The sequence below is a fragment of the Mesoplodon densirostris genome, chromosome 12 (genome assembly GCF_025265405.1).
Source record: "Mesoplodon densirostris isolate mMesDen1 chromosome 12, mMesDen1 primary haplotype, whole genome shotgun sequence".
Lineage (NCBI taxonomy): Eukaryota > Metazoa > Chordata > Mammalia > Artiodactyla > Ziphiidae > Mesoplodon > Mesoplodon densirostris.
The window spans coordinates 9,928,498-9,943,361 of record NC_082672.1 but is presented as its reverse complement, the minus strand read 5'-3'; the positions used below and the strand labels follow the sequence as shown (position 1 = coordinate 9,943,361).

At 41.2% G+C, this 14,864-nt stretch overlaps 1 protein-coding gene across 2 annotated transcripts in view; it reads left to right on the top strand.

The window, feature by feature from the left end:
- SNX9 (sorting nexin 9) overlaps positions 1-14,864 on the top strand; it is a 190,881-nt gene that overhangs the window by 156,282 nt on the left and 19,735 nt on the right. For both annotated transcript variants that reach the window (XM_060115129.1, XM_060115128.1), the window contains 2 exons: positions 1,307-1,432; positions 1,549-1,666. In XM_060115129.1, coding sequence (XP_059971112.1) covers positions 1,307-1,432; positions 1,549-1,666 — 244 coding nt within the window. The remainder of the gene's footprint in view (positions 1-1,306; positions 1,433-1,548; positions 1,667-14,864) is intronic.

Below are 14,864 nucleotides of genomic sequence, written 5' to 3'. Positions count from 1 at the left end.
CAAGCGGCCTTGAGTATAATCACCATGGACTCAAACAAGGAGGAAAGATCTGGTCTTATTCCATAATCTTTGGGTCCTGGGAAACTCGATAAAATTGCAAGAATGGTACTGAATTTTTTATATTTCTTGTTCCTACTTCTTTGAAAAGCTTGAAATCCTAGAAAACTCCAGAGAGAAGGGTTGTGACCCAGAGCCCTTTTCTCCTTCTTCCCTCAAAGCAAACTTGGGATAATTATCTTCTGAGTGGTTAGGTTAGAGATTATTTTAGTTTTTTTCTTTAACTCCACAGAATTAAGAGCCCATGGCCCTGCCCCTCAGATTCTCACAGGGGACTTTGTCATAAGCATGAGAGTCCTGGAACAGAGCTAAAAGACCCCCGTGTTTGAGTTGTCCCACACGTTTTAGGTGAAACTGGGCCCATAGGCAGGCTTGCCTGTGTGGGCTTCCTGTGTGGAAAAGGAAGCTGAGGAAAGCCATTGAGCCTTCAGAAAACCAAGAGAAAGTAGAGACCTGGTCCTTTGCTTTTAAGGTGCAGTACCCTACCCACTAATAAAATGTGACCCTGTGGATATTGGGCCCTAGTTGATCAGAGTCGCCTCTCTTGGTCCCAGTCACTAAGGGAAGTTCCCAAGAGGCCCCTCTTAAAGATTCCTGCTCTGCAGTTTTAAGAGAGTTTTCTGGATCTGGGCTCCCTCTTGGAGAATCATAATAACTTGTTGTCAGAGATCTTTAGTCCCTTATTAAAATTCTCTGGGCCTCAGTTACCATCCTGACCTAATAGCCTCTGGACTTTCATACCTCACCTCACTTTCTTCTCCTTTCCCCTTTAAAAAGAATTAGAACTATATAAAGAATTAGGGTATACAGAAAATGAGAGTAAGTGTAGAGGAAGTTTGACAGCAATTTGGCATTGCTGAGACATCCAAGTGTGTAACTTTATATTTCACAGAACTCTTAGTCTGCAATAGATTTGAAATTTTTAAAAACTAGCCCCTCATTACATATAACTAAGACAGCTGGACTAGAGAGAGACTGTGTTCCTTCTCTCTAGAGGAAAGGCAGATTGGCATCTCTCCACGGCCTGCGATGCCCACGTGGGAGCAGAAGGGCTTCTCCCATTAAGTGTGTCTTTAAATATAACCTTAGTAGGAACAGAGAGCATTTATGTAAATAACTTCTCAAAGAAGAGCAAAAACGACCCTCCTAAGGACTTCTAGTCCTAAAAAGAAGCATTTGATGATTTATATCAATTATACTTACTATTTTTCCATGTAACAAAATTAACTCTCCCTGCAATGTTGTGTAGGTTGGAGATTATGGCCCAATGTGGGTTTATCCTACCTCTACATTTGACTGTGTGGTAGCAGATCCCAGGAAGGGCTCCAAAATGTACGGTCTGAAGAGCTACATTGAATATCAGTTAACACCTACTGTAAGTATCCAAGTTATCAAAACAGAATCATGCTTGCATCACTAGTCACAGTTTGCTTTTTTCTTCATTTCCCGTAGTTGGCATTGGTAACGTTTTTCTCTTTCCTTATTTTGTAGAACACTAATCGATCTGTAAACCACAGGTATAAGCACTTTGACTGGTTATATGAGCGTCTACTGGTAAAGTTTGGGTCAGCCATTCCAATCCCTTCTCTTCCAGATAAGCAAGTCACAGGTGAGTGTGTGCGACACTGAACTCAGGACAAGTAAAAAGACTCCAGTTAGAGTACCCTAATGTAAATCAGAAATGGCGTTTTCCATCCTCTAGTGGAACAAGATGTAGGGGTTTGGAAACAGCAGCTAAAGATAACCATATACATATATATATATATAGTACATGTATTTGGAAGTTACCTGAACACCTAACAAGAATATGTCATAAAATTTTCTGTTACAGTTCCTGTATACATATGTATCCTTTTTCTTTTCTTTTCTTTTTTTTTTTTTTTTTTTTTTTGTGGTACGTGGGCCTCTCACTGTTTTGGCCTCTCCCGTTGCGGAGCACAGGCTCCGGACGCGCAGGCTCAGCGGCCATGGCTCACGGGCCCAGCTGCTCCGTGGCATGTGGGATCTTCCCCGACTGGGGCACGAACCCGTGTCCCCTGCATCGGCAGGCGGACTCTCAACCACTGCGCCACCAGGGAAGCCCTGTGTATCTTGAATTCTGGCAAAGTCACTGTGTCTTTACTGCTACATGCTTTCCAATCATTGTGTCTTTATTGCTAACTCCTTCCTATAAAGAAATATATGCATTTTTTTAAATGTGAAAAAAGACCCTTGAAAAAAATAGAAATAATCCAAATAGCCTAAAATGGAAATTAAAATGTATGACCCAAATGATGTAAACACGTTACATAGTCCAGCTGTGTCACTTTCATTACAGGTCTGTAGACATCAGATGTAGAAGCCATAGAGCTTCTAAGTGTTAGTGCAGGAAGCTACCAAGTTTTCTACTCCATTATTCTGATGACTATTGATATTTAAATATTTTATTTATCATTGATTATTACCCTCTCCCCTTCCTTATGTATTTAAATGCCATGTTCCCCCCACTCCCCCACCCCACGTAATCTTGTAGGGAGTAACACACCGTGCTACCAGAGCCCCTCGTAAATGTGCACTTGGAGGGTATTTGTTCCTGTGTCTGTTCCGAGAACTGATTTTTTCAATCTCCAGCCTGATCTAGAAACTGGAATGTTAGTACTCAGGAGGGGTGTATTTGTCGTGGAATAAAAGTTTGTAAAGAAGCTGAGCTTTACGTAGAGATTAGAAAGTTTCCGTATGCAGCTGGAAAACGTTTAGAAGAACGAAACTATAAGTATAGAAAGGAAAGGGTCAAAGATGAGAGTAAGACTTAAAAGGTCGGAGCTAGAACAGCCTCTGAGAGAAGTGCAGGGGGCACGGACACGCTCACCGGGCCTGTGAGGGAGACTCGAGGAGCCCGTGGAGGAGGAAGAGCGCGTCCCCAGAGGCCGGGGACCGGAGAGGGTTTAGTCCTCACTCAGCAGGAGTTGAAATACATAGTTTAGAGAGGGACTGGGAATCTCACCAGCCGGATGGCAGCGCCCGCTCAGACGGTCCAGCATGCGGTGAAGTTTGTCCCCACGTGCCAGGCGTCACGTGTGCCCGGGCACGTCACACATGTGCTCTCTCAACTCAGAGACACGCACCAGCCCCTGTTCAGTACTGCTAAGAAGGGATGTGAATGTGATTCCAGAGCTCGCTGTGCTCACATGATGAGATGTGGACTAACTAATCCTCAGCCAGGATTAGTAACCTTAGGATAAGAAAATTATTCTCCTTAAAACTTCATTTTGTGCTTGCTTTGTTTTATGTTTGTGTTTCTCTGAAATTTTTTGAGGAGATGGGAACTTTGGTGGTGGTGGTGGTTTTTTTTTTGCGGTACACGGGCCTCTCACTGCTGTGGCCTCTCCCGTTGTGGAGCACAGGCTCCGGACGCGCAGGCTCAGCGGCCATGGCTCACGGGCCCAGCCACTCCGTGGCATGTGGGATCTTCCCGGACCGGGGCAAGAACCCACGTACCCTGCATCAGCAGGCGGACTCTCAACCACTGCGCCACCAGGGAAGCCCTGGGAACTTTGTTTTTAAAGAACTTGTTTCGATTTTGATTTTGGGGAGAAAACTTTTCAAAACTTTCAAATTGTCGTAGTAGAACGGAGAGTGGGGACTGCGTTGCCAGGTTGGCAGACACATCCTCGCCCTCAGGTGGGGAGACTGACTCCCAGGCAGTCCCTCTTGGAGCCGGGGCAGCTGAGTGGCAGCCCTGTCAGGGTGGCCTGGTTGGCGTAGATGGCTGCTTCCTGCCACTCATGTGTCACCCACGCCTGGTTCTGTGCCCAGTTCAGATGCTCACTGTCCCTCCTTTCTGTCTTCCGTATTGTTAAGTCACAGCTTTCTTTTTAAAAATTTAGATTTCTTTCCATGAAAACTTAACTTCTGCCTTTCTCCACATTTTCAAACTTCAGACTGTCTCCTGAATTTTAAGCTCTCCTTTATCAACTTGATTAGCATAATATGTTCCCCATGGTGTTTAAATAAATGGATTAATGAGCTGTCTTAGAGTTATAGAGGTTTCTCCTATTTTTTAGGTTTTAATACATTGTTTATTCGGAATCAAATAACCCATGACTATATGAAAGCATCATAGAGTCATGGTTCTCCCATAATAAGGTTTGTATTTTTTTTTTAAAAAAAGGTCAGGCCTGAAGCCAGGAGGATGTCATAGAAAAGCAAGGAAGCAACAGCTCTCAGTCTGAAGAAAGTTGAGCTTTGATTCACTAACTGGGACGTGTGCCGAGGAAATTGAAAAACCTAGGAGCCACTTTATTTCCCCCTTCTCTTGTTTGCCTCCTGCCTGAGATACCCACAGGATCATTATTATATAGGTTCCTGTCTCATTTAAATCCTGGAGAAAAGAAAAAGGAATACCAAATAGATGATGTCATGACATTTCTGTGGACTTGATAATCCATCCATGAAAAGCTTACAGCTAAGATTTTTTATTTGTTATAGATTTTGTTCTTTGTGGAATAATAATGAATGAATCTGGTTTTATTTCTGGCTGCCAAACTGATACATTCCCATACTTAGTGAAAACCTAAGTAAGGGTCCTAGAAAATGGGGAAATGGAAATCCCTCTTCTCCCTTTTTTATTTATTTTAATGTATTTACTTACTTATTTTACTGATTTTTTTTTTTTTTTTTTTTGGCTGCGTTGGATCTTCATTGCAGCGTGCGGGCTTTCTCTAGTTGCAGTGAGTGGGGGCTACTCTTCCTTGTGGTGTGTGGGCTTCTCATTGCGGTGGCTTCTCTTGTTGCGGAGCATGGGCTCTAGGCGCACAGGCTTCAGTAGTTGTGGCTCGCATGCTTAGTTGCTCTGTGGCATGTGGGATCTTCCCGGACCAGGGCTCAAACCCGTGTCCCCTGCACTGGCAGGTGGATTCTTAACCACTGCACCACCAGGGAAAAATCCCCTCCTCTCCCTTTTTTTTTTTTTTTTTTTTTTTTTTTTTATGCTGTGGAGGAACACAGTTTTTCTATCTCTTTTTGTGTTTTTCCTATCTACCCTATCAAAATGTAATCACAACTATAGAGCTGTGTGTAAAAAGTACACTGTTCTAAATGGTACACTAAGTGCATATCCTCAAATTTTAATGCATATTTAATTTAATCTATTCCAAAGAACAGAAGTATTTACACAAGGAGCTTGTTCTCACCTTCCTTGAATGATAAAAGAAAAATTCACTTAGCAGATTAAAAAAAGGCTCGGAAAACATGAAGATAAAAAATCAGCCTGGTGAATCAATGGATGAAGTACGGTCAAACCACCAATATCTAAGCAATGTACATAGATTTTTCTGCAAAAGCAAATATTTCTACTGGTTGAGTAAGACTGCAAATCAGGTCTTCTGCTTTAGGCTTGGTTGCCTCTTTTTTTTTTTTATTTTTTTTTATTTTTTGTGCTTGCTTTAAATTTGTTTTTTTTTATTTTACAAATTTAATCAGTTATACATATACATATGTTCCCATATCCCCTCCCTTTTGCGTCTCCCTCCCACCCTCCCTATCCCACCCCTCCAGGCAGTCACAAAGAACCGAGCTGATCTCCCTGTGCTATGCGGCTGCTTCCCACTAGCTATCTACCTTATGTTTGGTAGTGTATATATGTCCATGCCGCTCTTTCACTTTGTCACAGCTTACCCTTCCCCCTCCCCATATCCTCAAGTCCATGCTCTAGTAGGTCTGTGTCTTTATTCCTGTCTTACTCCTACGTTCTTGATGACATTTTTTTTTCTTAAATTCCATATATATGTGTCAGCATACAGTATTTGTCTTTCTCTTTCTGACTTACTTCACTCTGTATGACAGACTCTAGGTCCATCCACCTCATTACAAATAGCTCAATTTCATTTCTTTTTATGGCTGAGTAATATTCCATTGTATATATGTGCCACATCTTCTTTACCCATTCATCCGATGATGGACACTTAGGTTGTTTCCATTTCCGGGCTATTGTAAATAGGGCTGCTATGAACATTTTGGTACATGTCTCTTTTTGAATTATGGTTTTCTCAGGGTATATGCCCAGTAGTGGGATTGCTGGGTCATATGGTAGTTCTATTTTTAGTTTTTTAAGGAACCTCCATACCGTTCTCCATAGTGGCTGTACCAATTCACATTCCCACCAGCAGTGCAAGAGTGTTCCCTTTTTTCCACACCCTCTCCAGCATTTATTGTTTCTAGATTTTTTGATGATGGCCATTCTGACTGGTGTGAGATGATATCTCATTGTAGTTTTGATTTGCATTTCTCTAATGAGTAAAGATGTTGAGCATCCTTTCATGTGTTTGTTGGCAGTCTGTATATCTTCTGTGGAGAAATGTCTATTTAGGTCTTCTGCCCATTTTTGGATTGGGTTGTTTGTTTTTTTGCTATTGAGCTGCATGAGCTGTTTATAAATTTTGGAGATTAATCCTTTGTCAGTTGCTTCATTTGCAAATATTTTCTCCCATTCTGAGGGTTGTCTTTTGGTCTTGTTTATGGTTTCCTTGGCTGTGCAAAAGCTTTGAAGTTTCATTAGGTCCCATGTGTTTATTTTTGTCTTTATTTCCATTTCTCTAGGAGGTGGGTCAAAAAGGATCTTGCTGTGATTTATGTCATAGAGTGTTCTGCCTATGTTTTCCTCTAAGAGTTTGATAGTGTCTGGCCTTACATTTAGGTCTTTAATCCATTTTGAGCTTATTTTTGTGTATGGTGTTAGGGAGTGATCTAATCTCATACTTTTACATGTCCCTGTCCAGTTTTCCCAGCACCACTTATTGAAGAGACTGTCCTTTCTCCACTGTACATTCCTGCCTCCTTTATCAAAGATAAGGTGACCATATGTCCGTGGGTTTATCTCTGGGCTTTCTATCCTGTTCCATTGATCTATCTTTCTGTTTTTGTGCCAGTACCATACTGTCTTGATTACTGTAGCTTTGTAGTATAGTCTGAAGTCAGGGAGCCTGATTCCTCCAGCTCCATTTTTCGTTCTCAAGATTGCTTTGGCTATTCGGGGTCTTTTGTGTTTCCATACAAATTGTGAAATTTTTTGTTCTAGCTCTGTGAAAAATGCCATTGGTAGTTTGATAGGGATTGCATTGAATCTGTAGATTGCTTTGGGTAGTAGAGTCATTTTCACAATGTTGATTCTTCCAATCCAAGAACATGGTACATCTCTCCATCTATTTGTATCATCTTTAATTTCTTTCATCAGTGTCTTATAATTTTCTGCATACAGGTCTTTTGTCTCCTTAGGTAGGTTTATTCCTAGATATTTTATTCTTTTTGTTGCAATGGTAAATGGGAGTGTTTCCTTGATTTCACTTTCAGATTTTTCATCATTAGTATATAGGAATGCCAGAGGTTTCTGTGCATTAATTTTGTATCCTGCAACTTTACCAAATTCATTGATTAGCTCTAGTAGTTTTCTGGTAGCATCTTTAGGATTCTCTATGTATAGTATCATGTCATCTGCAAACAGTGACAGCTTTACTTCTTCTTTTCCCATTTGGATTCCTTTTATTTCCTTTTCTTCTCTGATTGCTGTGGCTAAAACTTCCAAAACTATGTTGAATAAGAGTGGTGAGAGTGGGCAACCTTGTCTTGTTCCTGATCTTAGTGGAAATGGTTTCAATTTTTCACCATTGAGGACGATGCTGGCTGTGGGTTTGTCATATATGGCCTTTATTATGTTGAGGAAAGTTCCCTCTATGCCTACTTTCTGCAGGGTTTTTATCATAAATGGGTGTTGAATTTTGTCAAAAGCTTTCTCTGCATCTATTGAGATGATCATATGGTTTTTCTCCTTCAGTTTGTTAATATGGTGTATCACGTTGATTGATTTGCGTATATTGAAGAATCCTTGCATTCCTGGAATAAACCCCACTTGATCATGGTGTATGATCCTTTTAATGTGCTGTTGGATTCTGTTTGCTAGTATTTTGTTGAGGATTTTTGCATCTATGTTCATCAGTGATATTGGCCTGTAGTTTTCTTTCTTTGTGACATCCTTGTCTGGTTTTGGTATCAAGGTGATGGTGGCCTCGTAGAATGAGTTTGGGAGCGTTCCTCCCTCTGCTATATTTTGGAAGAGTTTGAGAAGGATAGGTGTTAGCTCTTCTCTAAATGCTTGATAGAATTCGCCTGTGAAGCCATCTGGTCCTGGGCTTTTGTTTGTTGGAAGATTTTTTATCACAGTTTCAATTTCAGTGCTTGTGATTGGTCTGTTCATATTTTCTATTTCTTCCTGATTCAGTCTTGGCAGGTTGTGCATTTCTAAGAATTTGTCCATTTCTTCCAGGTTGTCCATTTTATTGGCATAGAGTTGCTTATAGTAATCTCTCATGATCTTTTGTATTTCTGCAGTGTCAGTTGTTACTTCTCCTTTTTCATTTCTAATTCTATTGATTTGAGTCTTCTCCCTTTTTTTCTTGATGAGTCTGGCTAATGGTTTATCAATTTTGTTTATCTTCTCAAAGAACCAGCTTTTAGTTTTATTGATCTTTGCTATCATTTCCTTCATTTCTTTTTCATTTATTTCTGATCTGATTTTTATGATTTCTTTCCTTCTGCTAACTTTGGGATGTTTTTGTTCTTCTTTCTCTAATTGCTTTAGGTGCAAGGTTAGGTTGTTTATTCGAGATGTTTCCTGTTTCTTAAGGTGGGATTGTATTGCCATAAACTTCCCTCTTAGGACTGCTTTTGCTGCATCCCATAGGTTTTGGGTCGTCGTGTCTCCATTGTCATTTGTTTCTAGGTATTTTTTAATTTCCTCTTTGATTTCTTCAGTGATCACTTCATTATTAAGTAGTGTATTGTTTAGCCTCCATGTGTTTGTATGTTTTACAGCTTTTTTCCTGTAATTGATTTCTAGTCTCATAGCATTGTGGTCGGAAAAGATACTTGATACAATTTCAATTTTCTTAAATTTACCAAGGCTTGATTTGTGACCCAAGATATGATCTATCCTGGAGAATGTTCCATGAGCACTTGAGAAAAATGTGTATTCTGTTGTTTTTGGATGGAATGTCCTATAAATATCAATTAAGTCCATCTTGTTTAATGTATCATTTAAAGCTTGTGTTTCCTTATTTATTTTCATTTTGGATGACCTGTCCATTGGTGAAAGTGGGGTGTTAAAGTCCCCTACTATGATTGTGTTACTGTCGATTTCTCCTTTTATGGCTGTTAATATTTCCCTTATGTATTGAGGTGCTCCTATGTTTGGTGCATAAATATTTACAATTGTTATATCTTCTTCTTGGATTGATCCCTTGATCATTATGTAGTGTCCTTCTTTGTCTCTTCTAGTAGTCTTTATTTTAAAGTCTATTTTCTCTGATATGAGAATTGCTACTCCAACTTTCTTTTGGTTTCCATTTGCATGGAATATCTTTTTCCATCCCCTTACTTTCAGTCTGTATGTGTCTCTAGGTCTGAAGTGGGTCTCTTGTAGACAGCATATATATGGGTCTTGTTTTTGTATCCATTCAGCCAGTCTGTGTCTTTTGGTGGGAGCATTTAGTCCATTTACATTTAAGGTAATTATTGATATGTATGTTCCTATTCCCATTTTCTTAATTGTTTTGGGTTCGTTATTGTAGTTCTTTTCCTTCTGTTGTGTTTCTTGCCTAGAGAAGTTCCTTTAGCATTTGTTGTAAAGCTGGTTTGGTGGTGCTGAACTCTCTCAGCTTTTGCTTGTCTGTAAACGTTTTAATTTCTCCATCAAATCTGAATGAGATCCTTGCTGGGTAGAGTAATCTTGGTTGCAGGTTTTTCTCCTTCATCACTTTAATTATGTCCTGCCACTCCCTTCTGGCTTGTAGAGTTTCTGCTGAGAGATCAGCTGTTATCCTGATGGGGATTCCCTTGTGTGTTATTTGTTGTTTTTGCCTTGCTGCTTTTAATATGATTTCTTTGTGTTTAATTTTTGACAGTTTGATTAATATGTGTCTTGGTGTATTTCTCCTTGGATTTATTCTGTATGGGACTCTCTGTGCCTCCTGGACTTGATTAACTATTTCCTTTCCCATATTAGGGAAGTTTTCAACTATAATCTCTTCAAATATTTTCTCAGTCCCTTTCTTTTTCTCTTCTTCTTCTGGAACCCCTATAATTCGAATGTTGGTGCGTTTAATGTTGTCCCAGAGGTCTCTGAGACTGTCCTCTGTTCTTTTCATTCTTTTTTCTTTATTTTGCTCTGCAGCAGTTATTTCCACTATTTTATCTTCCACCTCACTTATCCGTTCTTCTGCCTCAGTTATTCTGCTATTGATCCCATCTAGAGTATTTTTTATTTCATTTATTGTGTTTTTAATCGATGCTTGATTCATCTTTAGTTCTTCTAGGTCCTTGTTAACTGTTTCTTGCATTTTGTCTATTCTATTTCCAAGATTTTGGATCATCTTTACCATCATTATTCTGAATTCTTTTTCAGGTAGACTGCCTATTACCTCTTCATTTGTTAGGTCTGGTGGGTTTTTATCTTGCTCCTTCTCCTGCTGTGTGTTTTTCTGTCTTCTCATTTTGCTTATCTTACTGTGTTTGGGGTCTCCTTTTTGCAGGCTGCAGGTTCGTAGTTCCCGTTGTTTTTGGTGTCTGTCCCCAGTGGCTAAGGTTGGTTTAGTGGGTTGTGTAGGCTTCTTGGTGGAGGGGACTACTGCCTGTGTTCTGGTGGATGAGGCTGGATCTTGTCTTTCTGGTGGGCAGGTCCACGTTTGGTGGTGTGTTTTGGGGTGTCTGCGGACTTTTTATGATTTTAGGCCACCTCTCTGCTAATGGGTGGCGTTGTGTTCCTGTCTTGCTAGTTGTTTGGCATAGGGTGTCCAGCACTATAGCCTGCTGGTCGTTGAGTGAAGCTGGGTGCTGCTGTTGAGATGGAGATCTCTGGAAGATTTTCGCCGTTTGATATTGTGTGGAGCTGGGAGGTCTCTTGTGTACCAGTGTCCTGAAGTTGGCTCTCCCACCTCAGCGGCACAGCACTGACTCCTGGCTCCTCAATTTGGGATGATTTGTTGTCTATTCATGTATTCCACAGATGCAGGGTACATCAAGTTGATTGTGGAGCTTTAATCCGCTGCTTCTGAGGCTGCTGGGAGAGGTTTCCCTTTCTCTTCTTTGTTCTCACAGCTCCTGGGTCTCAGCTTTGGATTTGGCCCCGCCTCTGCGTGTAGGTCGCCGGAGGGCGTCTGTTCTTCGCTCAGACAGGACAGGGTTAAAGGAGCAGCCTCTTCGGGGACTCTGGCTCACTCAGGCCGGGCGGGAGGGAGGGGGACGGAGTGCGGGGCGAGCCTGCAGCGGCAGAGGTCGGCGTGACGTTGCACCAGCCCGAGGCGCGCCGTGCGTTCTCCCAGGGAAGCCGCCCCTGGATCCCGGGACCCCGGCAGTGGCAGGCTGCACAGGCTCCCGGAAGGGCGGTGTGGACAGTGACCTGCGCTCGCACACAGGCTTCTTGGCGGCGGCAGCAGCAGCCCCAGCGTCCCACGCCCGTCTCTGGGCTCCGCGCTTTCAGCCGCGACTCGCGCCCGTCTCTGGAGCTCCTTTACGCGGCGCTCTTAATCCCCTCTCCTCGCGCACCAGGAAACCAAGAGGGAAGAAAAAGTCTCCTGCCTCTTCGGCAGCTCCAGAGTTTTCCCGGATTCCCTCACGGCTAGCTGTGGCACATTAGCCCCCTTCAGGCTGAGTTCTCGCCGCCAGCCCCAGTCCTCTCCCTGCGCTCTGACCGAAGCCCGAGCCTCAGCTCCAGCGCCGCCCGCCCCGGCGGGGGAGCAGACAATCCTCTCGGGCTGGTGAGTGCCGCTCAGCACTGCTCCTCTGTGCGGGAATCTCTCCGCTTTGCCCTACCCAGGTATGTGGGGAGTTTCTTGCCTTTTGGGAGGTCTGGGGTCTTCTGCCAGCGTTCAGTAGGTGTTCTGTAGGAGTTGTTCCACGTGTAGCTGTATTTCTGGTGTATCCGTGGGGAGGAAGATGATCTCCGTGCCTTACTCTTCCGCCATCTTACCCGGAAGTCTGACTCCTCTCCCTTTTTTTAACTCTCTGGAACCTGATAGGAAATTCCTGACAAGCACAAGGTAACATCTGAAGTCACAGTTTGTAAATAAACCAGCTGTGTCAGAAAAAATTTCAGGGGGAATAAGTCAATAATTAATTAATTCCAACCAATGAGTAGGTTATAAACTCTTGGTATAATTTACTTGCTCATAATGGGGAATTCAGTATAGCCCTTAGGTCCATGCTGACTTACAGGGTCTTTTCTGTCCATGAGGTGGGCCATCTTCTGCACAGCTTATGCTTCTGTAGTGCTTAATCTCTACCCCTAGTAAGTATAGAATTTGAAGTGTTTTAGTATACAGGAGGGTCTAGACCCATCAAGCTGTCCAATGGCCACTTTTTAGGAGTTTTTGATTTATGTGGATTTATAACACTCTTCTCATTAAAGGAAACTTGTACCTATTTGTACTTGCAGTTTCTTAGGGAAAGTCCAGGCTGTGTTTTTTTGTTACTTATATATAGTAAGTTCACTCCTTTTGGTGTACAGTTCTAAGAGTTTTAACAGGTACCACCACAGTCCTATCACTACATTCAAGGTACAGAAAGTTCCATCACCTCCCCCAAATTTCCTTGTGCTGTTCCTTTATATTCAACCCTTCCCCCTAGTCCTAACCCATGGCAACACTGATCTGTTCTTTGTCCCTATAATTTTGCCTTGTCTAGAATATCATTATAAATGGAAGCATATAGTGTGTATGTCGTCGGGCTTTTGGGTCTTTTGAGTCTGGCTTCTTTCACTTAGCATAATGCATTTGAGATTCATCTCTTGTTGTGAGTATCCATAGTTTGTTTCTTTTCATTGCTGAGTAGTATTTCACTGTATTGGCTATACCATAGTCTGCTTATCTACTCACTCTCTGAAGGATGTTTGGGTTTCCAGTTTTGGCCATTTATAAGTCTGCTATAAACATTTACATACAAGTTTTTGTATAAATATAAGTTTTTATTTCTCTTGGATAAATTCGTAGGAGTGGAATGACTGGGTCATATGGTAGGTATATACTATTTAATGTTTAAGAAATTGCCAGGCTGTTTTCCGGAGTGGCTGTGCCACTTTGGGATCCCTACCAGCAATGGATGGGATTGTCAGGGGCCCCACATCCTTACTTGCACTTTTGATAGTGTCTGTTTGTTTTATGTTAGTAAGTATAATAGTCTCATGTCGTGGTGTTGTCTCCTCATGGTTTCAGTTTGCATTCCCTGAATGACCGGCGGTGTAGAGCGTCTTTTCATTTGATTTCCTTTCCATAAATTTTCTCTGGTAAAGTATCTTTTCAGATCTCTTGCCCATTTTTTTATTAGGTTGTTTTCTTATCTTTGAATCTTGAAACAAGATTCTCTATATATTCTGAAAACATGTCCTCTGGCAAATAATGTGATTTGCGAATAATTTGTCCCAGGTGCGGCCTTTCTTTTAACAGTGTCTTTTGCATAACAACACCTTTTAATTTTAATGAAGTCCAGTGTGTCAGTTGTTTCTTTGATGGATTGTGCTTTAAGTATCATGATTAAGACCTCTTTGCCTAACCCAAGTTTACACTGATACTTTCTTCTAAAAGTTTTGTAGTTTTAGGTCTATGATACATTTTGAGTTAAGGTTTGTATAAGATGTGAGGTGGTAGAGGTATATATTATAATACGTCTGGTTATCTAGTGGTTCTTGCACTGTCTGTTGAAGAGCATATCCTTTCTTTATTGAGTTTACTTTGCATTTTGTCAGAAAATCAGTTGAACACATTTGTGTGGGTTTATTTCTGGACTCTGTTCCAATGATATATGTGTCCGTCCTTTTGCCAGTACCACACGGTCTTGATTAGTGCAGCTTTATAGTGCAGTAAGTCTTGAAATCAGGTAGTGTAAATCCTCCAACTTGGTTCTATTTCAAAATCGTTTTTGGCTGTTCTTTTTCTTTTGCCTTTCCATGTAAATTTAAGAGTCAGCATGATTATTTCTAGTCAGACATCTATAAATAATCATGCTGGGATTTTTATTGGAGTTGCATTGATTCTATAGACCAATTTTGGGAGAATTGAAAACAATGTGTAGTCTTCTAATCCAAGAACATACATATATCATATTTGATTTTCATATAGGGTTTTGTAGTTTTCAGCATACAGATTCTGCACATGTTTTCCTAGATTGATATGTAAAAATTTCATGAGGAAGGTTCTACTGTAAATGGAATAGAATGGAATAGAGGGAGAGGGTGCAGCCCCAGGCCAGAACGCCACAGATTCCCACTGTTCTGGCCTGAAGTCCGGCAGTTTGGGAGTGTAAGCACTCCTCACGCGGCTGTTTGCCTTTGGTTGATTTCCAGAGCCCTTATTTTTGTGGATTTTGTCCAGCTTTATAGTTGCTTCTGGGGACTAGGTTTAGCAATTAGCTAAATTAGTTTTTGTTTTGTTGTTTCAAAAAAATTATTATCATTATTATTTTGTTTAAAAGCAAGGCATGCTTGTGATGACTCTGTAACAGACTAATTTGGGTTGTTGAAGCTGTTCCCGGGTTCCACTCTGTCGAGTAATCTGGGATATCTAGGTTTTTTTTTTTCCTTTTTTTTTTTGGGCAGGGGAGTGTGTGTGGGATTTGTTTTCATTTAGTCATTTTTTAAATTCATTAACCATTGGACAGCCCTTAAGGGGAGGAGGACGGATTGATTCCACATTCCACTTCCTAGATCTAGTTTAGAAAACGTGTTCCCCCACTGGTGCTCTTAGGAAGGAGTGTAGTAAATGCCTCATTTAATAATATACTCTTTTTTT